General features: G+C 56.8%; 7 protein-coding genes across 7 annotated transcripts; 2 read left to right on the plus strand and 5 right to left on the minus strand.

Annotated features, from left to right (window-relative positions):
- Positions 1-4,118: 4,118 nt before the first annotated feature.
- Positions 4,119-6,170, plus strand: VDAG_01312 (uncharacterized protein; the record flags this gene model as incomplete). The annotated part of the gene is made up of 3 exons (XM_009650198.1): positions 4,119-5,001; positions 5,233-5,364; positions 5,545-6,170. The coding sequence occupies 3 exons, from the start codon at positions 4,119-4,121 to the stop codon at positions 5,808-5,810; spliced, it is 1,281 nt and encodes a 426-aa protein (XP_009648493.1). The 3' UTR covers positions 5,811-6,170.
- Positions 6,171-6,441: 271 nt separating this feature from the next.
- VDAG_01313 (uncharacterized protein) lies at positions 6,442-7,096 on the minus strand. Its single transcript, XM_009650199.1, has 2 exons — positions 6,742-7,096; positions 6,442-6,676 (listed from the first exon to the last, which is right to left on the minus strand). Exons 1-2 carry the CDS (start codon positions 7,042-7,044, stop codon positions 6,545-6,547), a joined length of 435 nt encoding a protein of 144 aa, XP_009648494.1. The 5' UTR covers positions 7,045-7,096; the 3' UTR covers positions 6,442-6,544.
- A 762-nt stretch (positions 7,097-7,858) lies between these two features.
- On the plus strand, positions 7,859-9,802 carry VDAG_01314 (asc-type amino acid transporter 1; the record flags this gene model as incomplete). Its single annotated transcript, XM_009650200.1, has 2 exons — positions 7,859-8,887; positions 8,945-9,802. 2 exons carry the CDS (start codon positions 7,859-7,861, stop codon positions 9,800-9,802), a joined length of 1,887 nt encoding a protein of 628 aa, XP_009648495.1.
- A 514-nt stretch (positions 9,803-10,316) lies between these two features.
- On the minus strand, positions 10,317-12,246 carry VDAG_01315 (formate dehydrogenase; the record flags this gene model as incomplete). Its single annotated transcript, XM_009650201.1, has 4 exons — positions 12,099-12,246; positions 11,829-11,876; positions 10,756-11,379; positions 10,317-10,688 (listed from the first exon to the last, which is right to left on the minus strand). Exons 1-4 carry the CDS (start codon positions 12,099-12,101, stop codon positions 10,317-10,319), a joined length of 1,047 nt encoding a protein of 348 aa, XP_009648496.1. The 5' UTR covers positions 12,102-12,246.
- Positions 12,247-14,799: 2,553 nt separating this feature from the next.
- On the minus strand, positions 14,800-16,412 carry VDAG_01316 (uncharacterized protein; the record flags this gene model as incomplete). The annotated part of the gene is made up of 2 exons (XM_009650202.1): positions 14,800-14,917; positions 15,358-16,412. The coding sequence occupies 2 exons, from the start codon at positions 16,410-16,412 to the stop codon at positions 14,800-14,802; spliced, it is 1,173 nt and encodes a 390-aa protein (XP_009648497.1).
- A 1,385-nt stretch (positions 16,413-17,797) lies between these two features.
- VDAG_01317 (uncharacterized protein) lies at positions 17,798-18,370 on the minus strand (the record flags this gene model as incomplete). The annotated part of the gene is made up of 2 exons (XM_009650203.1): positions 17,798-18,159; positions 18,217-18,370. 2 exons carry the CDS (start codon positions 18,368-18,370, stop codon positions 17,798-17,800), a joined length of 516 nt encoding a protein of 171 aa, XP_009648498.1.
- A 1,983-nt stretch (positions 18,371-20,353) lies between these two features.
- Positions 20,354-24,527, minus strand: VDAG_01318 (cutinase transcription factor 1 beta; the record flags this gene model as incomplete). Its single annotated transcript, XM_009650204.1, has 4 exons — positions 20,354-21,967; positions 22,074-22,675; positions 23,316-23,656; positions 24,058-24,527. The coding sequence occupies 4 exons, from the start codon at positions 24,525-24,527 to the stop codon at positions 20,354-20,356; spliced, it is 3,027 nt and encodes a 1,008-aa protein (XP_009648499.1).
- Between the last annotated feature and the right edge of the window lie 578 nt (positions 24,528-25,105).

Here is a 25,105-nt window from a genome sequence, read left to right on the forward strand (position 1 = left end):
CGACGTTGTTCGAGTCGATTTGGAGTCTCGTCGTCCTGAAGGGCTGCGGGACCTAGCAAGTGGAGAGCTCTCGGATGATACTTTATCACATGAAAGAGGATGCCAGTGTCCATCTGTTGAGGATGGTGCAGGATAGACAGGGGGCTTTCGGCCGCGCGGCGCCTCACGAGGGCGCTAAATGCGAATCTGTGGGGAATTGTCGATGATGTAAGCTGAGCCATCGCAGCCGGTTGCAGCTACCTTAATAGTGGAGTGCCAGCCGGCTCGCGATACCTTCGAGAGATTGAATATTCTGGTTGCACATGATCCCCAAGACACCTTCATTTTTGCGTGACTCCAAAAACTGAACATCTCCAGGAACTGCAGACAGTCGTCCGCTTCGAGATTCCTCACAAAGCTCGCCTTTAGCCCAGCATGAGAAATCAGCACGCGTGGAATGCTTGGAGGGCAGGCATCATTGCCACTGCATCTGACTTCTCTGTACAGCATGGTCCGATGGAAAGCCAAGCTGGTCTCATCGAAGTTATTCAGGAGAGATTGCAACGTTATGTGACACTTTGGATGGGCGGTAATAGCGTGACAGAATCATCACCGACCACATTGTACCATTCGATCGTCGGGCGTCTATATGTATTCTCTTATCTTTTCCAAGACCAAAATGTGGTAGATTCTCAAGAAAGGTGGATTAATAGGCCCGCGCGGTTGGCTGGTCCACGAATTCGCACCCAGGGACTGGACTGCAGTGCACTTTCATCTCAGGTGCATCAAGGCAAGGGGCTGTGGTAGCCATCAGCAGGCAGAGATGAAGGGCCAAGGCTGTGATTCATATAAATTAAATCTGTCGACATTTTCACATCCGTTCTAGCCATTTCATGCCGGACTCATCTTATCTCGACGAGCAACACACGGCCAGACGGCCTATCCGGATGTGAAGGAAGAACGAAGAAAGCAAGTGCCACTTAGTGGCGGGGCTTCCGTCGCCCAAACGTAATCGTAGCAGCCAGCCTTGGCCCAGCAAGCAGTGGCCTAGACTGACCTGTCATACTCTTCTGACAAGTGTACGCGGTACTATAGCCCAGAACAACAACGACACGACATGACTGACAGGAGGCACAGGAAACTTAGCTGAAATGAGGGACCAAGTCCACGTATCGTCACTCCCCACACCGAGAGCGAGAGCGGTGGTGGCTGAGCAGGGGAGCGTTGCAATGCTGCTTCAGGAGAGGGCAAAACGCTCCGCCCGGCAGTTGGGCTGAAGCAACCATCCCCCCGACCAGCCTACCTTACCTTAGGTACCTAATTACCAAGGTACCTGTCGAGCTGACCATCATTGAAGCCACATTGCTACTTGCGTCTCACCATGGAGTGTTTCGACCCAGTCGGCAGCTTCTGTTCAGCTGGCGGCACACCTTCAACGGCTTTGGATGGGGCACAACGAATTATCCATCACACCTTCTGGTCGCTTATCGTGAAGCCACCCCCAAACCCAGAGCTCTCCCTCCCCCACCGCTCCGCAGCAGGTTCAGCTGAGTGAGGTAAGTCGAACTTGGGACGACGCCAGCCTCCCCACGCCTCGGGTTCAGGTGGGACGACGAGTTTTGCAGCCGAACCTTGAGTGATGCACAGGCGAGGACGGTGGAGGTCCGCCGCCACCGCAGCACGCGAGCAACGATGACGAGCGAAAAATCAGTCTCGACACACAATACATGTGGTGCACAGTCGATTTTGTCGCTTTTGTTTCTAAAATACAGTCATCAATCTTCTGAACGGGCAAGTTGACTAAGAGATGCCCTCGGCGGACGAGAAAGAGCCACATCTTGCGGCCACCATTGGACAAGGGAGCTTATGAGCAGCTTACTCAGAATGGAATTACGCCGTCCATATCGCCCAGAGCATCTTCGTAATCGTTGAAGAGGCGTGGCCCTGGTACATACATTAGCGCGACCTGCAAGGATTACGAGTATCGGTTGCTGCGTCCCGGCGATGGCCTAGCGTCGTGTCCCAGCCTCCGAGAGAGCCCCAGAGCTTCGTTGTGTCCACAGGGAGCAAACACGGTCGGGAGACGGAGATCGTATGCCTATTCTTATCTCTGTTCGTCGGAATGCATGGCCGAGCGGGAATGAGAAGCTCTGTGTCTCCAGTGGGAAAGGGTGGCGAAGGCGAAAACATCAAGGGTGGGCAGAAGAAGGCACACGAGGTGCCAGCACAACAACAATGTCGACGAACCAGGACGACGAAACCGACCTCCCCAAAACAGCCTCCCAAAGCTCGCCCAAGAAGCTGGGCATGTGGCGTGGAAGGCTTGGAAGTTCACGGCCAATTGCTGTCTAATCGCAACCCTCCACCTGAGGCCCTCAACTGTCTACGCTGCTGCTTGCACAACTCAACTCGGTCGACATCCATGCGAGCTCCAATTGAGGACATGTACATGTACAGCCAGTCAGTCAGCCGATGCACCAGAAACAACGATACGTTGGGCTTAATTGATGCACACATTGTAACAACGCAAGCAAACTTTCCCAGCCCCTCACAACACCAAACGTCATATTATCATCGTGGCTCGTATTGCGCCGGCACTACCGCACGTTTAGCCTCGCCTTCCTCGGCGCGCGGGCGTAGGCGAAGACAGGGTGACGCTACAGAGGAGTCGAAGGAGGGGGTTTCAAAGAAAGGAAGGGAATAAAAAAAAAAAAGAAGAACACCCAACAAAATGGAGCAATACGAGTCGGACAGCTCTCTGAAGAAAGAGGCATGAGCCCCAGTGATGTCACAGGGGACCCTCGTGGTGTCCTACGGCCTGTCAGCTTTGTTCGCCGGATCATCGGCGGCTCAATGAGCACAGCATTCCACTGCGAGGAAATATTGTTGGCGTTGCATCAGACGGTAATCACTTGACGGCGAAGCCCTCGTTGACCAGCTGGGCAACTGGGCTGTCATCCATCCATCCGAGCTTTTAGACCGGGGGCTACGGTCTACGGTCTACGGTCAGGACCAGGGCCAAGGCCAGGGCCAGGAAAGGCTGCTGCCAGGCTAAGGTAGTCACAGTCAGTGCGAATGGCCGCACTTCGCCGCCTTCGCAGCCGTCACAGCCGCAGGTTTGCTGGGCGCACGACAAGACGATATGGGTATTGGGCCGACGAGGGTACGATTGCAGGGATACTGGTCGACCAGAGAGGCGAATCGACCATTAACGCGTGCAGGCAGCCCGAGGCCGCCCCCTGGTCGTAAACACCCCAAGACCAAAACGCGACATCATCCATTGAATTCCTTGCAAACTGGGTCATCGACAGCCAATTCTCCTCCCCCATCTCCCTCCGCCAGCTGCATTCGTCGCCCGCTCGCGTCTCTCTCTCTCTCGCCTCGCCACCACATCCCAGCAAGTGTACCCACCCCCCACCAGCAGAGCCCGATCGCCGCGTCCGCCCATCTTCGTGTTTGTGCTGTCTAAGACAATCGGCGACGCCTCTGAGCTTCCGGCGCCGGCCCAGCACTACCTGGTAGACCCAAGCCTGCCCTGAAAATATCTCTCCGGGACCACTAGCCCCGCGGATACCGTTCGACTGTTACGCTGCCGCTACCAACGCCCCCGACCGAACAAGGCAGCGAAGAGGCCAGAGCTTCCTCGCACACCACAAACCCCTTCGACGGTGCCTCCTAGCTTGCTCCATCCGACCCTCTCTTCCAACCCCCAGCATCGTGCGAGGACATCATCTGTCGTCAACCAACCTGCATATCCTGCCTGCTTGCCCCTCACCACCTCGATCGTCTTGACACCGCCGGAGCCTCTTGGTCGCGTCAGACAACTCTACTCCTCCTCCTCCACCTCCCCCCCACAAACATACGCTCTTTTTTTTTCTTTGGTTTACCTATCATCGACCAAGCCTGCAGAGCCGCTAGAACCGCCCTCGTCATACCCCCAAAACCTACTTCTTGGCTCTTGGGCTGCTTTCGCCCTTCCATTCGCTCCTGATCGACCCGCTGCGTTAGGAAAGGTAGATCCGTCAAGCCTCCTTCGCTCGCCCTCACTCGCTCTTCTCGACAGTAGCAGTCCTCATAAAACTATTCCTCAGCCCACCTTCTTTGGCTCGTCCTCGGTCTCGGCCACCACACTCGCTACAATGGCTTCCGACAAGCTCAATGACACCAATCTGGAGGATGGACTGCTGACTGTCGTTTCCGATGAGAAGAGGACCCTCATGACGAACACACCCACGTCGCCCTCGACACAAACCCCCAGGCCCAACAGGATGGCACGAGCCTGCCGCCTCACGGCTACCTTTGCCGTGTGCCTCTTCATCGGTTATGGTTTGACCTCCGCTGTCGTTCCATCCATGAGGTGTACAGGACACCATGCCCACGGCGCTGCCGCTGGTCCGCCTTCTCTTTCCGAGTCGCAGATGGAGCTGTCTCAACAGGTCGCCAAGGCCGTCAAGGCGGCAGAGCCCGAGTCTCTTCACCGCTTGGTGGAGGCGTACATCCACGCAGAGGTCAAGGAGGGTGAGTCTGTTCAGGAAGACCTCTCGACGGCTGGTGCTCGCCTTGCCCGGCGTCAAGACAACCTGACGTCGGATATCCCTGCGAGTCCGTCGGCGTCGGTTGGCTCTCCTACAGCATCACCTTCCGGTCCTGCCTCCCAGCCCACACCATCAGGCTCGCCAACCGTCTCTGTCCAGCCCTCATCTCCTACCCAGAACCCTGTGCCCTCGACTCCCACGACATCGAACACGCCTAGTGTGCCCAGCACGACTCCGGCGCCCGCTCCTTCGACGCAGCCCCAGACCACGACAACGACTTCTTCGCAGCCGGCACCGTCGTCGTCGTCAGCTGCGGTGCCGACAACCACTCAGCCGGCACCCTCTTCTTCGACCAGCACGACAGTCACCTCAGCAGCAGCTCCTACTTCAGATTCTGGTACGTCTACGTCGGAAGAGCCTCCCCAGACTCCTTCTACATCTTCTACTGCTCCCGTCACCACTTCTACTACTTCCTTGACTTCCATCCGTACGTCTCAATCGTCTCCCAATTCTCCCTCTTCCACATCTACACGTCCTCTTCCTACGACTTCCACCCGTACGTCTGGATCGTCTCCCAGTACTCCTACTACATCCTCTACTACTACCACTACTACCCTCGTGACTTCCAACCGTACGTCTGGATTGTCCATCACCTCTCCTGCCCAGCCCCCATTCCCCCCCACATCCACCTTTCCTTCGTCCCCTTCCATTACCACAGTGTCGTCTGAGGGACCATCTGTGGTCACGCCAACGTCTTCTTCTCGTGTGCCAACGTCCGTGGTAGAATCGTCATCCGCAGTATCCTCCCAGTCTACATCCACCACTAGGAGAACTACTACGACCGCCGACGGTATGTCATGTACCCTCGTTGCACTTTATGCGTCGATCGTTATTTGGCCTCAGATGTTTTTTTTTCCTCCAGAGTGTAGGGAGTCAGCCCTGTGCAGGCCTATTGTAGACTCTGTGATGATGTTTCGGGAGGGCGCGCTTCCACACTATGATCAGGGCAATGCGCTGACATGTGTTCCAGAAACCACAACTCGTGGTGAGACGACCACCAGCACCACTCGTCGCCCCACATCATCGAGCGCAGTGGTGACGACCCGCACCTCGACCGAGGCCGACGGCGACATCACCCTCGTCACCGAGACGTCATACGTCGGTGTTGAGCCGACAGCCCAGGCCACCTCGGACTCCAACTCGGATGACGCCGATCTGCAGAACGCGGCACCTCGCATGAGCACCAGCGCCCTCGCTCTTTTCGGTGCCTTGGCCGCCGGCATGATGCTTCTGTAAATCCAGACAGGAAGCGCAGCTCGTCGAGCTTTTTGATTTCCCGCGATCCCTCACTCGTGTGGCCAGGGCATTCATTGTTCCGAAGGCCCCGCTGTGGAAGGGCCACCAAAACCAACATTCGATGTATCAGCATTCATAATCGTCACGACTATAACGGCAGTTCACTCCTTTTGCATACATCAACCGGCGTAATCAACATAGCACAGATCGTTTTTACATAGAACTGGCACGAGGAGAGTAATCTCGTGTCTCGGGGCCGAACGGTATTTGAATTTGGAAGGGCTGGTATACGGGTTGCCCAGGAAGATAGAAGGTCATGGGAGAGAAGAGGCTTCAAATGAACAATGATAGCCTTTGAAGTTTTGTTTTCCGACGTGACGTGATGATGGTGATGTGAAAACTTGAGACACCCTGGGAGGGGTATCCGATTGCTGTGTATCCTGTCTCAACCCTGTGGCGCTTGAAGTCAGGTGGCTCGCCTCTAAGAATATGTTAGGTTGCGTATTTTAGACCCTTGAGCTTAGTCTGTATAAGCGATATGACAGGCTCCTGGACGCAATCGACTTCACAGCAACTGAGACACAGGACATGCGATTTCACATGGCACGAGCGAAAAACAGGCAGATATGTATCGACATTGCATTCCACCGACGGGTATCCCAATCGCCCCCCTCCCAAATAACGCCAGCCCAAATCAAACAAGCAGAATCGTCCATTGTGTTGAGAGTATCCGCCTAGCCAGGCCCGATCTTGGGCATGTCGTGATGCTCACTCAACTTGGACAGGTACGTGTTCAGCTCCTCGACACGCTCCTTGTGCGTCTTCATTAGTTCTGGCCTTCCAGATTTGCCTGACATTTCGAGTAGCTGCAAGAAAGAAAGGGTCAGCATCGTGGCCAATCTTGATACGGGCGGGTTTTGGAGAAACATACTCTCTTGCGTTTCCTTTCCTCGAACCGCCTCTCTGCTTCCGTCTTGCGACTCCCCGACTCTTCCTCGTGCTCCTCAATATCTTCCGTGTGCTCGTCGTCGTCTTTCTTCCCCTTCTTCTTCTCGTCGGCATTCTCCTCTTCGGTCGCGGGGTTGCGCCGTGCGACAGCTGTGGAGGACTCGCCGCCAGAGAGATTCTTCTCGAGGTCGGTCTTCTCCTTCTTCTTCTTTTTGGGCTTGCCGACCTTGGCGCCCTTCAGCTTGAGGCCGCCACCGCCGACTGAGGCGTAAAGGTCGGATGGCATGGCTGTGATGTGTTGGTTGGTGGGGGCTCAGACAATACTGAGGGCAATCAATGGAGGTCACTTCAGTGCGAGGCTGATGTCGACGACAGGCTGAACCTGTTGATGAAGACGATGACTCAGCAGGACGCAGAATGCAGTGCGGGTGCGGGCGCGAGGCCAATCATGGGTTGATCCGAACTGGAGGGCCGTGCATGGGCGAGACGAGAATGCGGGCGGCACTTGTGGAGAGACAGAGCACCACTCATCCATCACAGCAGGCAAGGAAAGGACCAGGCAAAGCCGGGCAAGCCAGGCTAGGCCAGACCAGTACCGGCTTCTGCATCTGCATCCCAGTCTGGACTTGACCGTCTGGTTGGTCCCCTTTCCCCCCATTCCACTTCCCCATTGACGTTGTTGAGCACCACAAAGAGATTTCCATTATCACCATCACGAACCCACCCCTTTTGCTTGTCCCATTAGTTTTGCTTCAGTTGTATGACTCTTGTATCGAACTCGAGCACCCTTTGGATACGGCCTGCCGACCACGTGCTTTTCGATATCCCGTGCATAGCCGATCTTGCGACATCCAGATCCCCCTCGAACACGAAACGACGTCACGAGCAAACCTCACGAAACAGAACATTGATTGCCTTTGCCCAGGCACGACGACACAACGAACACGACCGCAACTTCATCATCCTATCATCATTGAATCTAGCCTCTTGTCGATTCCTCCATCTCGAAATGCGATAAGCTGGGCGTAACCCCGAAGGACCTGAAGCCGCGCAAGGAACCGGCAAACCACCCGACGACTCCTCCCTTGCCAAGCTCCACGATGCCCTCCCAATATTCCTCTTTCCAAGGCGGCCACGCTCGCGATTCTCTCGAGCTCGCGTCCCTCGCCTCGTCCTCACATGCCGCCGACACCGTCTCAGAAGGAGGCCTTCCTTCCTCTCGCGCCTCCCTGTCGTCGTCTCGAAAGCTCTCCTTTGACAATGAAGATCCCCTCGACGCCTCGAATCCAGCAGCCAGTGGGCGCCATCGGGCGTTCTCCGTCTCCTCCGCCTTCGATTTTGCTCCCAACCTTTTCCCCTTGAGTTCCACAGCTGGTGGCGCCGGATATGCGCCCATAGGCGGCGCCGCCATCTCCTCCACCGCCATGAACTCCAGCGGTGGCATGGGCGGCGGCACTCTCGAGAAGAACAAGACGCTGACATACATGAACGGACTCAGCCTCATCGTCGGCCTCATTATTGGATCCGGCATCTTCAGCAGTCCCAGCCAGGTCAGCGCCAGAGTGGGCTCGCCTGGCGCGGCGCTGGTCGTGTGGGTGATTGCCGGTGTGCTGGCGTGGACGGGCGCGGCGAGCTACGCGGAGCTTGGTGGTGCTATTCCGTTGAACGGAGGGTCGCAGGTATATCTCGCAAAGATTATGGGCGAGATTGCAGGTTTCCTGTTCACATGGTGCGCGGTGCTCGTGCTGAAGCCTGGAAGCGCTGCCATCATCTCCATCATCATGGGAGAGTACCTCGTGCGAGCGGTCATGGGTGCGGATGCGGCCGACATCAACCCTTGGGTTAACAAGTCGGTGGCCTTTGTCGCGGTGCTGGCCGTCACATTCCTCAACTGCGTCTCGACCAAGTTGGGGACCAAGGTGAACGACTGGCTCATGTTTCTCAAGTTCGTCGCGTTGCTGGGCGTGACTGTCATTGGCATTGTCGTGGCCATCACGGGCTTCACCTTCAAGGGCGAGGCGAGCATGGACTGGAAGTCGGGCAACTGGTTTGCGGACACTTCATCGGACCTGTCCATGTGGGCCCTTGCGCTCTATGCTGGTCTGTGGGCGTATGACGGTTGGGACAACGTGAGTTGCCTCCTTTCGTGCCTTTTGTTCGTGATCCGTCTCTAACTCCTTTCACAGACCAACTACGTCGTCGGCGAGTTTCGCAACCCGTCTCGTGACCTGCCTCGTGTCATCCACACGGCGATGCCTCTTGTCATCCTGTCATACGTTCTCGCCAATGTCGCATACTTTCTCGTCCTGCCCATGGCGACTATCAACGCCTCCAACACGATTGCCGTCATGTTCGGCGCCCAAGTGTTCGGCCCCGTCGGCTCGCTGGTTCTTGCCCTCATTGTGTCGGCGTCCTGTTTCGGCGCTCTCAACTCTTCGACATTTACCTCGTCTCGTCTCGTCTACGCCGCCGGAAAGGAAGGGTACATTCCCTCCATCTTTGGCCGTCTCGGCCTGCGATCCGGGCCCGATCACTCGACGACTCAGACGACACACCTCTCGATGCAACGTTCTCGCGGCCGCGCCGCTTCGATTGCGCGCCGTCTCTTTGCGGACCCGGAAGTCGGCCTCTTCTACACCCCCATCCCGGCGCTGATGCTCAATGCCGCGCTGACGACGGCGTACATCCTGGTTGGCGAGTTTGGCACGCTCATCACGTTCTACGGTGTTGCCGGCTACACGTTCTACTTCCTCACAGTCTTGGGCCTCATCATCCTGCGCGTGCGCGAGCCGACGCTGGAGCGGCCCTACCGCACGTGGATCACGACGCCCATCATCTTCTGCTGCGTGTCACTGTTCCTCCTGTCGAGGGCCGTGTTCGCGCAGCCCCTTCAGACGCTGACCGTGATTCTGTTTGTGCTCGCTGGCGTGCCCGTATACTTCTGGCGCATCCGCGGGCGCGACCAGGTCGCCAAGCGCGAGAGAGCCGGAGGCTACGGCGACTTGGGCGGAGGCGAGAGACGGCCCTGGTGGCGGTTCTGGTGAGGTTCGTGAGCATAAGAGAAGGGCGTACTGTTCTTGTTTCCTGTTTTCTACCCCTCCTCCTCCTCCTCCGCTCACGCTTTGGTGTACAAAAAAAGGGGTATCGGTTTTGGACAAACTTTACTGGCGCGGGAAGGCGGGAGGGGAGGGAATATTTCTCCACTGGAGTACGACACGGGCTTGACGACTGCATCATAGAGAGGCGTGACGCTCGCAACGAGCGATGTTTGGGGGGGGAGAGGGGGGCATATGGTGTTCAGAAGACCAGGACTCAATGAAAGTTTCTGTTATAGTTATTTTGTAATCACGACGCAAGCAGCGATGAACGGAAGAAAAGCACAAAAGCACAAAAAGCTTGTGGGTCATGACTTCGTTTGCATTACTCTCTCTCTCTCTCTCTCTCTCACTGTCTCATGATACAAGTGATGCCCTTCCCAAACAGCAAGGAAAAGGAAAAGCGGACGACATGGATGCTGTCGTCCCGTTCTCAACATAGAGGCCAGCACCAGCACCAGGCCTAGACGTTGGTCTGCCTGCTCTCCTTGCGCTCGCCGTAGGCCTTGGTGGCGTAGTCGCCCTTGTAGACGATGAGGTCCTCGGGGCGGTAGTCGTGGCGGCCGCTGAAGTAGCTCTCGAGAATGGCCTTTGTGCCGTCGGCGTAGCGCTTCTGGGCGTCGAGCGAGGTGCCGGACATGTGGGGCACCATGGCGTTGCCGCCGCCAAAGGGGTTCTTGGCGGTGCGCAGGACGTGGTCGCCGGGGGCGGGCTGGGGGAACCAGACGTCGCCGCCGTAGCCGGCGAGGTGGCCGCTCTTGAGGGCGTCGGCGACGTCCTCCTTGACGACGATGGCGCCGCGGGCCGTGTTGATGAGGTAGCTGCCCTTCTTCATCTTGGGCGATGAGGTCCTTGTCGAAGAGGCCGCGCGTCTTCTCGTGCAGCGGGCAGTTGATGGTGACGACGTCGCACTGCGCCAGCAGGTCCTCGAGCTTGTCGACGCGGCGGCAGCCAATCTCCTTCTCCTTCTCGGCCGACAGCGGCTGGTAGTCGTAGTAGAGGAGCTCCTTGCAGTCAAAGGGCTTGAGGCGGCGCAGCACGCGCTCGCCGATGCGGCCGACGGCCACGGTGCCGACGACCTTGCCCTCGAGGTCGTACTCCTGCTTGGCGGCCGCCGCCACGTCCCATTCGCCGCGCTCAATCTGCTCGTGCGCCGGCACAAAGTTGCGGATCAGCAGCAGGATCGTCATGACGACGTGCTCGGCCACCGAGACGACGTTGGAGCCCGTCACCTCGGCCACGGTGATGCCGCCGTTGGTCTTGTTGGCGGCATTGAGGTCGACGTGGTCCGAGCCGATGCCGGCCGTGATGGCAATCTTGAGGTTCTTGGCCTTGGCCAGGCGCTCGGCCGTCAGGTAGCCGGGGTGGAAGGGCGTTGTGATGATGACCTCGGCGTCGACGAGCTCCTTGTCAAAGGTCGAGTTCTCGCCCTCCTTGTCCGAGGTCGTCACGAGCGTGTGGCCCTGGTCCTCGAGCCACTTGCGGATGCCGAGCTCGTTCTCGGTGGTGCCCAGAAGGCCGGGAACCTGGGTACGTCAGCCATGCATCAGGGATGACGGATCGCCGGGATTGATCCAAATAGTGGAGTGCGTGGTGAACATCGAAGGGGGGGGGGGGGGAGAGGGTGGGACACCAGAGGAGAGAGAGAGAGAGAGCTCGCCCATGCACCCCGCACTTGAGGTTCCTCAAGACGCGGGGCCATGAGCTCAGGGTGACGGGGCCGGGGCAGGGGCGTGGCACACGGCTCGCATCAGCGCTAGCAGTAGTCTGCAGCGGCATTGCAGCTAGCTGGAGGAGGACATGCCGACCTATCTCCAGCTGCTCTGATCGGATCGGCTGGTACCCCACACACCACACCACACCACACCACACGCTGCTTTCATCTCTTCGTACCAGTGATCTCATGTGTGGGGTTTGTTTTTTATGTGTGATTGCTTCTGGGTGTCTGAAATGGAGACAGCTTGGGGAGACTCACGTCTTTGGCGTGCTGGCCGCCATCGTAGAGGACGAGCAGAACCTTGACCTTATTGCGGACCGATGTTAGCGTTCGAACCGAAGCAGGCGTTCTTGAGAGCGGCGACGTTGCGAGGCAGGCTGGGCGGAGCTGGGGAGCTCGACCGTGAACCGCCGCAGCGGCGCCTGCAGCTCGTGGGAGGGAGGTTCGCGGGAGGGAGGACAAGGCAGCGGTGTGAAGGCCGCGAGAGGCACGAGGCACAAGGGAGCGAACAAGACGGGGAGACGGTACCATTGTGAAGATGTGTCTGGTGGTGATCTGATGTGGAGGAGAAGTGACGTTGGTGATCTAGCAGTCAAGAGAGCTGGCTAGACAATCCGATAGAGGTTATTCGGTCTCGTAGATGATGGGTGAGATGGATGGAGGGGTGTTGGAGAAGATGTCGAAGAAGAGAGAAGGCAGGTTGTACAGCAAATGAGGGAGCAAGCAGATCTTAAGTATTGAACCTTTCTTTCTTCCGTTCGCCCTCGACCCCCCTCCCCCTCCCCCTCCCTCCCGTCTCCGACGAGGAACACGGCAGCACACAGGACGGCCAATGTCTGACAAGCTTCGCCAATGCTGCACAGCTGACGGCAGAAACGGGACGGACGGGAGCCGAAGAGCAACGGCAAAGCTGTCTGGAGTGAGGGGTTTGGAGCAGTCGATGAGCGCGCTCCCAGAGGTCGTTCGGAATGGAGGGAAGAAGCAATGGAGAAGCTTCGGCATTGGGAGAAGCTTGGAGCTTGGGCCATGGACCGTCTCTGGCGTCTCTGGCGTGTCGAGGTGCCCCTCATCCATGTTTCGTACCATGTACGTCTCGGAAGCTTTGTTGTGGTTCTCACGACAGGCGCCCAGGCACCTCCACCAGTGACGATTGCAGCTAGGGCGACAAAGCGCAAGCCCTGGCCGTAGGGACCCTTGTGGCTGGCGTCTTTCTCTCTCTCTTTGCTTCCCGCTCACCTCCCCACCATCCCGAGATACCGCTGAATGCCGTCGAGGAATGAGAGGAGGGGTGGTGGTGGTTCTGGAGGGGGTCGCACGCGAGATGGAGGAGCATTGACGCATAGGCGGCAGCATGCCACCCCCTCGCCCCTCGGCCAGAGCTTTCGATCGACTTGGGATCTCTACCTACGTAACGCCATGGCTCGGGAGAGGCGTGACACACCAATGAGCAGGTTCAAGGGGCTATGCTCGGTCTGCTTGGTGTGCTGGATGAGGGGTAACAGGCGATGAGGAGAGACGGGTTGCGTTGCTATTCGGTAGGGGCAAAAGCCTGCAGCCCATTGACCATTGACCACTGACCGAATTCAGCGTCACCTGGTTGCATGTCGCCTGGCTGATGGTTCGTGGCTCATGGCTGATGGCTTTTCTGTCTGGCTGATACTTTCTGTCTGGCTGATACTTTCTGTCTGGCTTGAGACACTTGCAGACGTGGTGGAACAAAGCCTCGCGGTGGACGGACTGGAGAGGAAGGAAGGAAGGCGGGGTAATCTCGACGGTGCTATCTCGGACATGTCTCGGGGGTCGATCTCCAGCACCATGCCCCGCCATCACTAAACCCTCCTTGCCTTCAATTACCACCATTACCAACAGTGACAGCACCTCATCCAGTGAAAGCGTCTATTTCCGATGGAGGGGGCCATTGATCTCGTTCGAAAGGGTGGCCGAGACCGAGCATCGGTGTCGTGGAGAGCGCGGCAACGGAACTCGGATCACATCACCCTCTAGCTTTCCGCATCTGCCTTGCTCGATTGCAATCTGAACGTCATGAACGATTCCCGAGCTGAGCAATGAGAGGCGTATTCATGGTCAATTGACTTCGGTCTCTCTTTCTCTGCGCAAGCCAACGAACTTGTGCTGTCGCAACGGCCATTCGCCAAATTCGTTCCTGTCCAGGATCAAGGGAGCAATCAGCATGCCACCCACGGACACAATCACTCGCGATCATCCTGAATGTCCGTCTGCAACAAATGTCGCTCATGCCATCGAACAACAACTGACTTGACGTGACGACTAGGAATCTTCGGTAGCTCGGGTTCGACGTAGAGAAACGCACAGAAGCTGCACCAGGTACTCCTCCTCGGACGAGGCACGCGGGAAAGGACAGACAGAGGACAGACAGAACGACAGACCAACATCGCAGCTGCAACGGGGGAAACAGGAAGCGCAGGTGCGGGAGACAGAGACCAATGCCGTCTCACCAACACTGGAGCCCACCTCGATCCGCAAGCTGCCATCCGAGATACTCGATGACATCTTCAGCTTGGTCTGAGCCCTAGGCCGACATAATCGCGCGACGACGCGCCATTCGATTTGTACAATGACCTGGGCTATCTCATTTGGAAACAACGTCGAGAACCGCCTCACTTTAAAGCAGTTCTGCGCACTCTACAGTGGCCTCGCCTAGACTGCCGCAGAAATTGTGCAACATCAAGACTCGGCACAGCTCCTATATTTGTCAAAGCTCCAACAAACAGTTTGAAACATGACCTGATCCTGGTCAGTTTGCCCGTGTGTTCTTGGCTCCAGTGTCCTGGGAGGGCGTCGAGAACTTGACCTTGGAGCCGGCATCAAGTGATTGCTGGCACATGTCCTCTCCGAATCACCTATCGATCTGTACCAAACTGATGCACAGACGGGACTTGGTCTGCTTTGATTTCTCAATAAGATGCGAATGCTATCCCTTCCGTCCTCGCCAGCTTTTGTGCAGAATCAGAACCGTGGAAAGCACTCAACCTGGCGTGTGCAGATCTCGAGTCGTTCGAATTTGATTTTGAAGGTCCATCTCGACATATCTCGTTCTTCCAAGACCAACACCAACAGCTATCGCACCGTGCTCTCCGGACAGCGTCATAAAGACATTGCGATATTTGGCCTTTGGGCAAGAACCCCAAAGCCCAATACCAACTCTCGTGGCATTCCACAAGTGTTGAACCCTCCATGATGGCCAAGTCTACAACACTTCGGTATGACCTTCGTCTCGGTTGATCAGGACGCTCTTCCGGCCATCACATAACGTCTTGGCAATGGTCAAGCTCAAGACTGGAACCTGGCTGCCAACAGTAGAGGCTCTATAGAAAGTCTCAGCATATGTTGCTGGCGACACCTCCTATAGCTGGCAATCCGTAGTCAGATGAGGATCATACTCGTGAGCGTACAGAATGGAAGGCATCTCACGTCAAGCTCTTGAACGATTATCAGCAGTCAAGTCACAGCGTTCTGAAAACTTTGACACAGAATTCCATCGCATTATGCAGAAGTCTTCGGCACCAGCGGGGCGATTTCGTGTATCTATTAACCTCGCCGCACACTAAGCACATGCGTCCTCGACTTGATTCATACTGTAAAGTTGAATAAAGTAACATCCATGACTTGCTCTTTCTCGCCCAGTTTTTCTCCTTCATTTTCTGGCTGCCACACTGTCAGTGTTCCTTACAGTGAGTGGCCTCTGCTTATTCACCAGTCTCGAAGCGCCGCACAGGCCCAAAGACTTGCCAGCACAGCGTCTCACTTCTTGCAGAGAGCCTCAGGTGTCGCGCATTTGTTGTTGGCGACCTTATTGTTCGTGCCGGTGGTGTCGACTAGCAGGTCCTGGTCGTTCTTCTTCAGCACATTGTTGACGACGACGTTGTTCGAGGCCACGCGGCCGAGGAAGTCAAAGATGGCGATGCCGGAGGAGATGAGCTCCGGTTTGCCGTTGTCGGTGATGCCCGAGATCTTGTTGCCCGAGACCTTGGTGTTGGTCGCGCCGGCGATGGAGATGCCGCCGGCCGACGGGCAGAACGGGTTCGAGTCGCTGATGCGGTTGTCCGTGACGCGGGCGCCGTCGATGCCGGGGTCGACAAAGGCGCCGGCGCAACAGTTGCGCACCGTGTTGTGAGAGACGCGTGCGCCGTTGGTCTGCACGCAGAGGCCGATGCCGTAGTCGGAGATTGTGTTCTTGGTCACCGCCACGTCCGACTTGTCGTCCATGCAGATGCCGATGAAGAGCAGCGACGACGACGACACCTTGTTGCCGGTGATGCGCGTCGCCACCGAGCCGACCGTCAGGATGCCGTAGGCCGTGCCGTCGACGACCGTGTTATGCTTGACCTCGGTGTTTTTGGCGCCAACAATGGCAATGTTGAGGCCTTGGAAGTCGCGGACCTCGAACCCCTCGACCCGCACGTCGCGGACGGCTTTGTCAACGGACGACACCTTGCGGTGCTCCTGGCCGGGAAAGGGGTCGAGCTTGACTTTGGGTCCGATGATGCAGATGCCTGCCGCCGTACCGTCGCCCGCCAGCCCGACGCAGCCGTTGGGCTTCTTGGGTGCCGTGACAGGGGGCCGGAGGATGGCCTTGTCGCCGATCAGGCGGATGCCATCCTTGCTAATGGTGATCTGCTCGCGGTATGTGCCCTTGCCGACGAGAATGGTGTCTCCGGGCTGCGCGCGGTTGATGGCGCGCTGGATGCTCTGGCCCTCCTTGACACGCGTAGGAATGCGGCCGTAGCTGGCTTCGACGCCGGCACAGTGGACCGCCGCGAAGAGGAAGAAGAGATATGAAATGGAAGAGAATTTGGCCATCTTATTGGTTGGTGCCTGTGTCAGTGTCCTCTGTGTATTGTTGGCAGTGAGCGTCTGGCCCAGTACGACTTTCCAAGGGGGGGTTCTCTCTGTATTTCTACTACTTCTCGTTATGAGCTCTCCGCCCACGAGCTGGTCTGAATATCGCAGCCAACATTTCGCTCTATGCATCGCGACCCAAGATCTCGGGACCGACAGCTCTCCCAGAAGAGAAAGAGAGCTAAAGCCAGGCGTGGTGGTTGATTCATGCAAGCCTTCGGAAAGCTTAGCTCCAGGCTGAACTCAGCCGCACTCTCATCTGTGCCTGGCGCTCTCGCTAGCTGGAGCCCTGATTTGACGTCCTTTGTCAATGGCCTCCTCTCATCCTGCCCTTGATTCGAGATTGGCGTTATTTCGACCGCTTCCATCAGGAAAGGGCGGGTTGCCGGCCGGGCTGGATCGACGAGGCCACGAGGGATGCCGTGAGGGATGCTGCACAAACGCGGGGATTGCATCAGCCCCGAATTCAGCTTGTCAAGCGCAACTCTTGTGCCTGAATATCATCTCTTGAAGAAAGAAACTTGTGCCAATAGTTCCGGTTTGGCGCGGTACGTTTGCGCTGTACTGAGGGAGCGTCTGATCGCGGTCGAGTTCTTACATCTGTCGCTTGCCTCTGTAGGGAAGGAAACAGAAAATCAAAATCGAGCGACATAGCCTCAAGATTTGCATGTAGATCTTGGCTATTAGAGGCCTAGAGACATAGCCTCCAGTTCGGGATGCGGCCGGTATTTGAACAATCAATATCAGGTGGGCGCCTCATCGGCCATAGTGTAAACAGTGTACAATCATCGTGCAACTCAAAGACCTCTCTATGTGTGAACTCAGGTCGACGTGAAGTCATGTCCCTATTTCTAGCACATCAGTACTGTTATTTATGCCAAGGTTTGACCCAGCAGCCCTGGCCTTCAGTTTACAGGTCCCATCCAGAGCGACGTGTTGTATGAGTGTTGGGTTCGCCCCACAGGCTACATACAGAGCCTAGCGAGGCTGCATAGCCGTCGTGAGAATTAGGCAGTCATATCACTGTCGTGGGTCACTGTGAAATCTTCAAGTGTTGTGGGCGAGCATTCCGACCCGATCTAATAAAACCTGTTGAACCAATATCGGGGGATTGCCCGGGTTGGTGATCACCGTACGGGATTCACTGATCGACGGGATCAGATAAATAGTATCAATAATCATGACAAGTCCTACAATACTAAACCTACAATTCAGAGCCCTCAGGCACAGCCAAAGTTATGAATAAGGGTTCACGTGAGCATTAACGCCCTCTTCAACAAGTATAAGAATGCGACCTGGCAAGCGACCGGGAAACGAAGGATCTGGAAAGAGTCATATTCGAGCATTCATCCCAAGCTCATATTTGATAAACGACTACTCAGACTCAACTTCTTGGGTGGTATTAGAGAATGACAAGGGACATCGTCGACATCGCTCATAAACCGTTCCATGGAGAAGGATGAGGTATCCGAACACATGGGCGCAAATGATCCGCCTCCGCCTCCTTCTCCCCAATCGACTCCCGGGTCAGAGGCTTCTGCTTCATATAGCTGCCCAGCCGCCAGCAAATCGCTTGGCGCAGTGAGCTGGCCCTCTTTCTGGGGCGATATGAGTGTCAAGTTTTCATCCGTGGTAATGTTCTGGTCTTTGTACGGTCTCCAGGTGTTATGTTCGTCGAAAGCCTCGATAGTCACCTCCCGAGGCAAATCTGAGAGATCAAGCGTCATCAGTGCACTAGAATATTGTCGAGGGAGCACGAACTTACGCTGTATCATCAGGCGAGCGTCCCCTGACGGGACGTCGTCGCGTACATGTCGTCGCGTACGGTTCAGCCTAGCCTTCCCCCATGGCTTGCCGGAGATAACGGGCCTAGCTTCCATGCGCTTTTCTTCCTTCAACCAGTTGAGAACGGCTATCATCATGCCTGCCTCCTCTTTTTTGAGGTTCTTTTGCCGACCCCGTCTGTTGAGTTGTGCGTGGTACTGGGCTGTGCTTTTGGAGTCGCATTAAAGGAACTGCTTGGGGGGTGATATGTGGCTCAGAGCATCGAGCTCACGTTGCGTCAAAATTGTGGTGCATTTTCATGCTGCGGACGAGGTCTGTTTCTTGTATTTTGCTCTGCACCGGAAGTCGTCGTTCATAGTAGAGATGCTGGATGACTTCCTTCTGATCTTGCCACTCGTGCGAGGGATGTGCCGTCCCCTGGATATCTGGACGTTGGCAGGTTTGGAGGAGGTTGCATGGGTCGTCAGGGTCACAGAAGGTCGGCAGATTAAGTGATGAGCTGGATGCTCGTTTTCGAGTTGTTGGCGAAGGTTTTCTAAAGTCTCGCACGCGATGTACGGTGCCACGTTGCCGGCATTGTTTCGAACCGTCTGACTGGTTGCTTTTCGAAATCGTGGCATGCGCGTTGGCAATGGCCCGCCCCCATGCCAGATGGGCGATAGCGAAATGCATCGAGCTACAAGCTTCAAAAGTTTTGTCACTTGACAAAACTCTTGGCAGGCCAGAGATGGTCTCAAAAAGGCAGTTTTGTTTTCCAAGCCTGCACCAGAACTGACATTGACAACAGACACCAACTGTTAAATTATCACTTATCACCGGTGATCGTTCTCAACAGGTGACTTTACTTTACTCCCGTCAAAGCCTCCACAACAATCTTGCCACTATGGCTCACGAGGCCCCAAACAATGAGCCAAGTATACGGCACGACGCAGTCCCATTCCAGAACAGAGATTCTCATGCCCACCTTTCCCAACCTTTCGACACGGCTTGGCCCGACGCCATCGCCACCACTAGGCTGAGCTCCAATTGCCCGACCGTGCCTCACCAATACGCTACTCCGGGCACACCGGAGCTCGACCGGCAGCGTCTGCAGGCGTTCCCCCATTTTGCCGAGCCCTTCAGAAGCCACGGCAGCTGCATTCCGTGCTGGCTGGAGTCGCACGCTACTCCGGACACACCGGAGCTCGACCAGCAGCGTCTGCAGGCGTCCCCGCGTTTTGCTGAGCCTTTCACAAGTTACGGCGGCTGCGTTCCGTGCTGGCTGAAGTCGCGGAGAATGCACAACCCCAACTGCATCCACCGTCGCAGTCAGAGGTGCAACTAGGAAGGCCCGATGAGCCGGCCCTTGTCAAGGCTTGGCTAGAACATTGAAATTTGAGATACCGCATACGGCTATGAGCCTGATGTCCTTGATGCGCACAGTGATGAATCTCGAATATCATGTTAGATATACAGCACCCTTTCGTCTCTGCTACCCAGTAAAGTGAAATAACCTGATGATCTGCTCCCGAAGCTTCGCTATACCGAACTACACTCTTCAGCAGTGCATGACCTATCCGAGTCCTTCTCGTACATGAGCATACCCCAACTCCTTCTCAGCACCGACAGCACACAGCATTCAAGGCAGCCGGCATTCAGAATCACTGGCATTGGCCATAGAGCTCGCTCGTATGGAAAACGTCTTTATCCATATCGGCCACCACCGGCAGAGCTGTCGTCTGCGTCGTCAACCCCTTAAGTGGGTCCGCCGTACCACTCCTTGGTTGAAGACCCACCTCTGCCACCACAGCACTTGCAGTGCACATCACTTGTTGAATGGTGCTCCAGAGTCAAAACATGATTAAAAGTCGCTCGGTGGTCAAGTTCATGGTATCTCATTAAAGATCGGGCCTCTCCCAAGATCCACCAAATTTGCCTAACAACACCATGTATATATGTAGATGCCCAGCCATTGTGTAAACGCCGAGGCTCGAAGGCCCCCCCAATGGCGACTTTTTGTCTGCCCCCAACGCCGATATCATGAACATGCAAATCAGATAAACCAACTCTGAAAGAAACACGCAACTGAAAACAAAAACATCATCCAAGCCGAAAGCCTTGCACACTTAACAGCCAACTCATGCGGCGGCTGCCATCTCGGCCTTGACGTCACCAGCCCCGGCAGCTGCCCAGTTCATGGCATCCTGCATGCCCTCCTCCCCGAAAACGTTGGCCACAAGGCCCTCGTCAGAGTTGTTCACGCCTTCAGGCGGGAACTGCAGCCACTGGTCCATGTCAAGCTCTGTGCCCGCCATGGCGTTCCAGTCAATGTCATCCTGACCCTGAAGGAAATCCAGGTCCAATAGCTCCGGCTCCTCGGACCCTCCGCTCGCGCTCGGGGTGAGTCCACCCAGGGAGGACTCGAGGTCCTTGTCCGTCGATGGCGGAGACGCCGAGAGATCGAGGGCCGCCGCGTTGATGGTCTGCGGAAGCACCATGTTCGTGTTGTTCGTGGCCTGCGCGACCTGGTTCGGCTTGGCAAAGAGGGCTTCAGAAGAGGTCATGTAGGGCGCGTTCTCGGGCGGGGGTGTCTGCGCGCCGAACGACGGGTCGGCCATCTTGAGATTCTGCTGCGTCACGGCGGCAGCCTGAGCACCGGCGCCGGCACCAATATCAATGGCAGCCTTGCTGAGGGCGGCATCGAGGAAACCAGTGGCGTAGTCAGCGGCGGCGTAGATTTCGCGCAGCTTCTCCATGACACGCATGCACTGCTTGAATCCGCGGCTGGCGCGGTCACGAGCCTGAGCAATGGGGTTCTTCATCTCGAGAAGGTGGATGATCATGGCAGGCAGAATAACAGTCACACCGGTGGTCGGGAGGAACTTTTCCAGGCGTAGATGGTGCAGCTCGGAGGCCATGCGCGTGATGTGCATGGCGGCATCACGAACACGCAGGCGGGACATTTCTTGGACCTGGCGCGAGGCAGTCGGTGCCTGGCTCGGAGAGGAGGGGAGGAACTGCGGTCGGTGCAAGGCAGAGATGGTTGTGTAGTAGACCATGTGCAGCAGAGTACGCTGGACGGCAAGAGTCGAGCGACCGTTCTTGACATCGAGCGGCGTCAGGGGCCGATACTGGCAGTTCTGGGGCAGAGCCTCCGCCCAGGCCATGAGCTCGAGGTCCACCGATGTGACGCTCTCGAAGTTGTCGAGCTTCTTGTTGGGGAACAGCATCATGGTGCTGTTGACAGTGTTGTCGGGGCGCATCTTGTCGCGGATGAGGACCGAGTACTGGGCCTTGAGCATGTGACTGATGCAGATGCACAGCTTGGCCTTGGCGACGCACATGGACGCCAGCTCCTGCTGCATGGCGATGTCACGGACAAGGGTGCACTCGGCGGGGACGGCGTGGTTCTCTTCGGCGAGGAGCTCAATCTCGAAATCGCTTTCAGTCAGCATGGGCACGTCGTAGTCCTCATCCTTGATGCGGGTGGGACGGCGCATGCCGAGGGCGACAAGACGATCACGCATGAAGCAGGACCACCAGATGCGCTTCCACAGCTTCTGCTTGCGCAGGGGCATGCTTGTCGTGGCGGGGTTGCGGTGGAGGCCAATGGTGTGGGCGAGGGAGATGGCGACGCCCATCCAGTGCCAAGTATCCTTCTGATCATCGGGCGTCTCGTACCAGTAGGTCATGAGCAGCAGAGCTTGGACGAGGACGAGGCGATCGGACTCGTAATCGAAGTCGTAGAGAAGCTAGCAAGGAGAGAAAAAAAAAGCATGTGAATATGGGGGTTCAACCACGGAGCAGGGGTGTCAAGGGTGGGGCGGGGGGGAGGGAGTGCGGGAGGCGCGGACATACCCTGGTCTTGGAGAAGAACGATCGCCTAGCGGCCTTCCTAGTGGAATAGCCTGCCTCTTTCAGAGCCTTCATGTCGACGAACGCCGTAGCCGCAAACATGATGGCCTGGTAGAGGAACAGGCTGACCTGGCCGCACAGGCCATCACGAGCATTGACAGCGCCCAGGAACTCGCGCAGGTCGAGCAGGGGCATGTAGGGGTGAACGTATTCGACGTACGCCTGGAGGAGGGCGGTCTGGAGAGGCAGCGGCGGCAGGGAGAGCGCACCCTTGGTGTGGAGGTACTTGACATCCTCTGAGGCGATGCGGGCGGGCAGTGGTTTGACAAAGGCTGGCAGCTGCGCCTGGAGATCTGGCTCCTCGAGCGAGGCAAGGAACTGACTGGTTCGCAGGTCGCCAAAGGAAGTCTGTGATGAGAATGATGATGACGATGCTGCGGCGGCCGATGATGATGTGACGGCCTGGGCGCGGGTCAGGAGGTTGGCCAGCAGACGACGGGCGTTTGTGTCTTGTGCCGCTGCGGCCTGCAGCTTGCTGAGGAGGTGGGCATTGGCATTGGCCGTAGCTGTAGCATTGGCATCCTGGCGGAGCGCAGATTGTTGATCTAATTCGACCACAGGGGTCTCGTGGTCAGCTGCAGCCTCTTTGACAAGTTCGCGTCTGACAGATTGGCTAGTGTAACATGATGAAAAAAGAAGAACGAGGGGCATGACGGGGATAGAGGCGAGGGGGATGGCATGTGAAAGTGGGGAGGGGTCGAAAGAGAGAGGGAGGGAGAGGAGGAGCATCCCCAAATCGAGCACTCCCCCGACTTGTCACCCCCAAACCCGGAGCCTCCAAGCCCAGAACCCCAATTTCCCCGCCAAAAGCAGACGGCACGTGCTTGTCGGAGCTGTGGCTAGCGGGCATGAGGCTGAGTGAGGCTAGAGCCCGACGGTCCCAGTCCACATTCCACCAGTCTCCTTTCTCCTTGCAAGGGGGTACTAAGGGCCCAAAGCCCCAGAGCCCCAGAGCCCCAGCGCGCCAGTCAAGGAGTGGTCCCGTCAGGCCATCCTTCGATTGGGGAAGCCGCACGCTCTAGAAGCCCCAGCGCCGGCACAGGGTGCAGCCAAAGGGGGAAACAGCCCGATCGGAGTTTCTCCATAGCCCAAAATGCGCCGAAATGACCATGATGCAAATCATGATGTAAAAGGGGGCAAAACATGGGCAAAACTGCCCTACCCTAAAAAAAAAAGAGTACTCACAAATCATGTGCGGAACGTGCCCGTCAGGAGACACAGTGGTCCCCTCGGCACCGCCGGAAATTCCGTTTAGCGGGCCGCCCTCCACACCGGCCCCAGTCTGGCCTGAAGCTGGCGCGCCCATCGAACCGATCGAGGCGGCCGATGCAATGCTGGCGTGTCGCAGTTCGGCGTTGCTCTGAATGTTCACGTTGGCCGTCGCAGGGGCGAGGCTGGGGTGCTGGTGCAGTGCATGGTGATGCGGGTGCTGCTGATGTAATTGGTGGTGCTGTCCTTCGCTCCCCTTCGCCCGCAGCTGAGCCTCGGCTACTGCAACCGCCGTGCTCGCAGTGAGCAGTGCTTTTCTGTAAGGGACGTCAGCAAATTGCTCCCCCTTTCGTCCATGGATGCGCGAGAAACAAAAAGTGAAATGAAAATGTCCAAATCTAGGTGACTTGGAGCGCGCCCATTGCAGCAGTTGTTTCCCCCTTCTCGCTCCGTTGCTACCAGCATCGGAATAAGCGATGCATGTCATGCAAGCCATGCCCGAGTTGGCATGGATCGCGAGAAGCCCTTGGCAAGCCACCTTGGAAGAACAGCTCTCGAGTCTGAACGCCTCGGCATGCTTGATGAGGGGTAGTCCAAACAGCGTATTGAACGCCGTCGTAGTCATGGCCACTGACTGTGTCGATGCTGGTGATGCTGCGAAGAATCGAAAGACGAAAAAAAAAGAAGGAAGAAGAAGGAGAAATTAGAATGCACTCACTTGCGACGCCGGCTCTCTTGCACAACGCACTCGACATTGTCCCAACGACAGTTTCCGCAAGGCGCTCCCTCGACAACGTCGCATCGCACCTTGCGCGCGCGGCAGCTCACGCAGGCCCTCGCCGCCCTTCGCTTTGTCACCTTTGCTGGCGGCGCGTTGGGGTCTTCGGCTGCGGACGACGTCGAGGGGCGCTTCTTGCCGTTCTGACTGGGGGTGGGGCTGCCGCGATCTTCAGCAGCCGGTGATGGCGAGGAAGCGTCGTGCTTGTCCTCAGAGGTGTCCATGCCGCTCATGTCATGGTTGTCACTGGAAGCCATGTGGGTGGTAGTGGTGGTGTTTGCGTTTTCGGCGGCCATGCTGTCGGCGACAGCCTGCAGAGCAGAAGCCTCCGGGGCCGAGTCAAAGTCGAGATCCATGTCGAGGCCGAGGTCGAGGTCGGGACTGGGTGTTGAGTCTTCGGCGGAACTCATTGTGAATGTGCGAGTAGGTGTTGGTTGATGCGCAACCAGAGGGATGCGCGTTCGGCGAAATTTAATCGTTCGCCGAGAAAAGTGACAAGGTCAATGCTTCGCGTGAAGCTTGGTTTGTCAGGTGCAGCTGTCCTGGTCGAAAAGACCGAAGAGGAAGGGAGATTGGTGTTGGGAGGCTACTTCAATGTGAGTGTTGTCGTGAGTGTTGTTCTTTCAGGGTGACGCAAACGGGTGGGTAGCCGTGTTGGTATCCTTGTGTCAGCATTGGATGGTCTTGGTGTTCTCCTGGGCAGATGAGGCGGCGTGAGGATGAGGAATGCGCCGGTCAGGGAATGACAGAGGGAGGGAGAGGAGAGAGAGAGAGAGAGAGAGAGTCTTCAGTAGGGATGCTCAAGAATCTTGAATTCCAAACCATGAATCAAGTTCACGAGCTCCAGGTGCAAGGACGAGGCAAAGACGAGGAAGAGGAGAGCTAGGTGGAAGGGTGTGGGAATGTGGGGTGGCCGACTCCGGGGTTATATTCTTTCTCGTCTCAAGTTCCCACGATTGACGAGGGGAGACTCACACCCACACGAGCC

This window comes from Verticillium dahliae, genomic scaffold (assembly GCF_000150675.1).
Source record: "Verticillium dahliae VdLs.17 supercont1.2 genomic scaffold, whole genome shotgun sequence".
Classification (NCBI taxonomy): Eukaryota; Fungi; Ascomycota; class Sordariomycetes; order Glomerellales; family Plectosphaerellaceae; genus Verticillium; species Verticillium dahliae.

Coding starts and splice junctions, on each gene's coding strand:
- VDAG_01313 (XM_009650199.1), bottom strand. CDS start 7,044: ATGCCATCCGACCTTTACGCCTCAGTCGGCGGTGGCGGCCTCAAGCTG. Junction 6,677..6,741: donor AGGAAAGGAAACGCAAGAGA/GTATGTTTCTCC, acceptor TCTTTCTTGCAG/CTACTCGAAATGTCAGGCAA.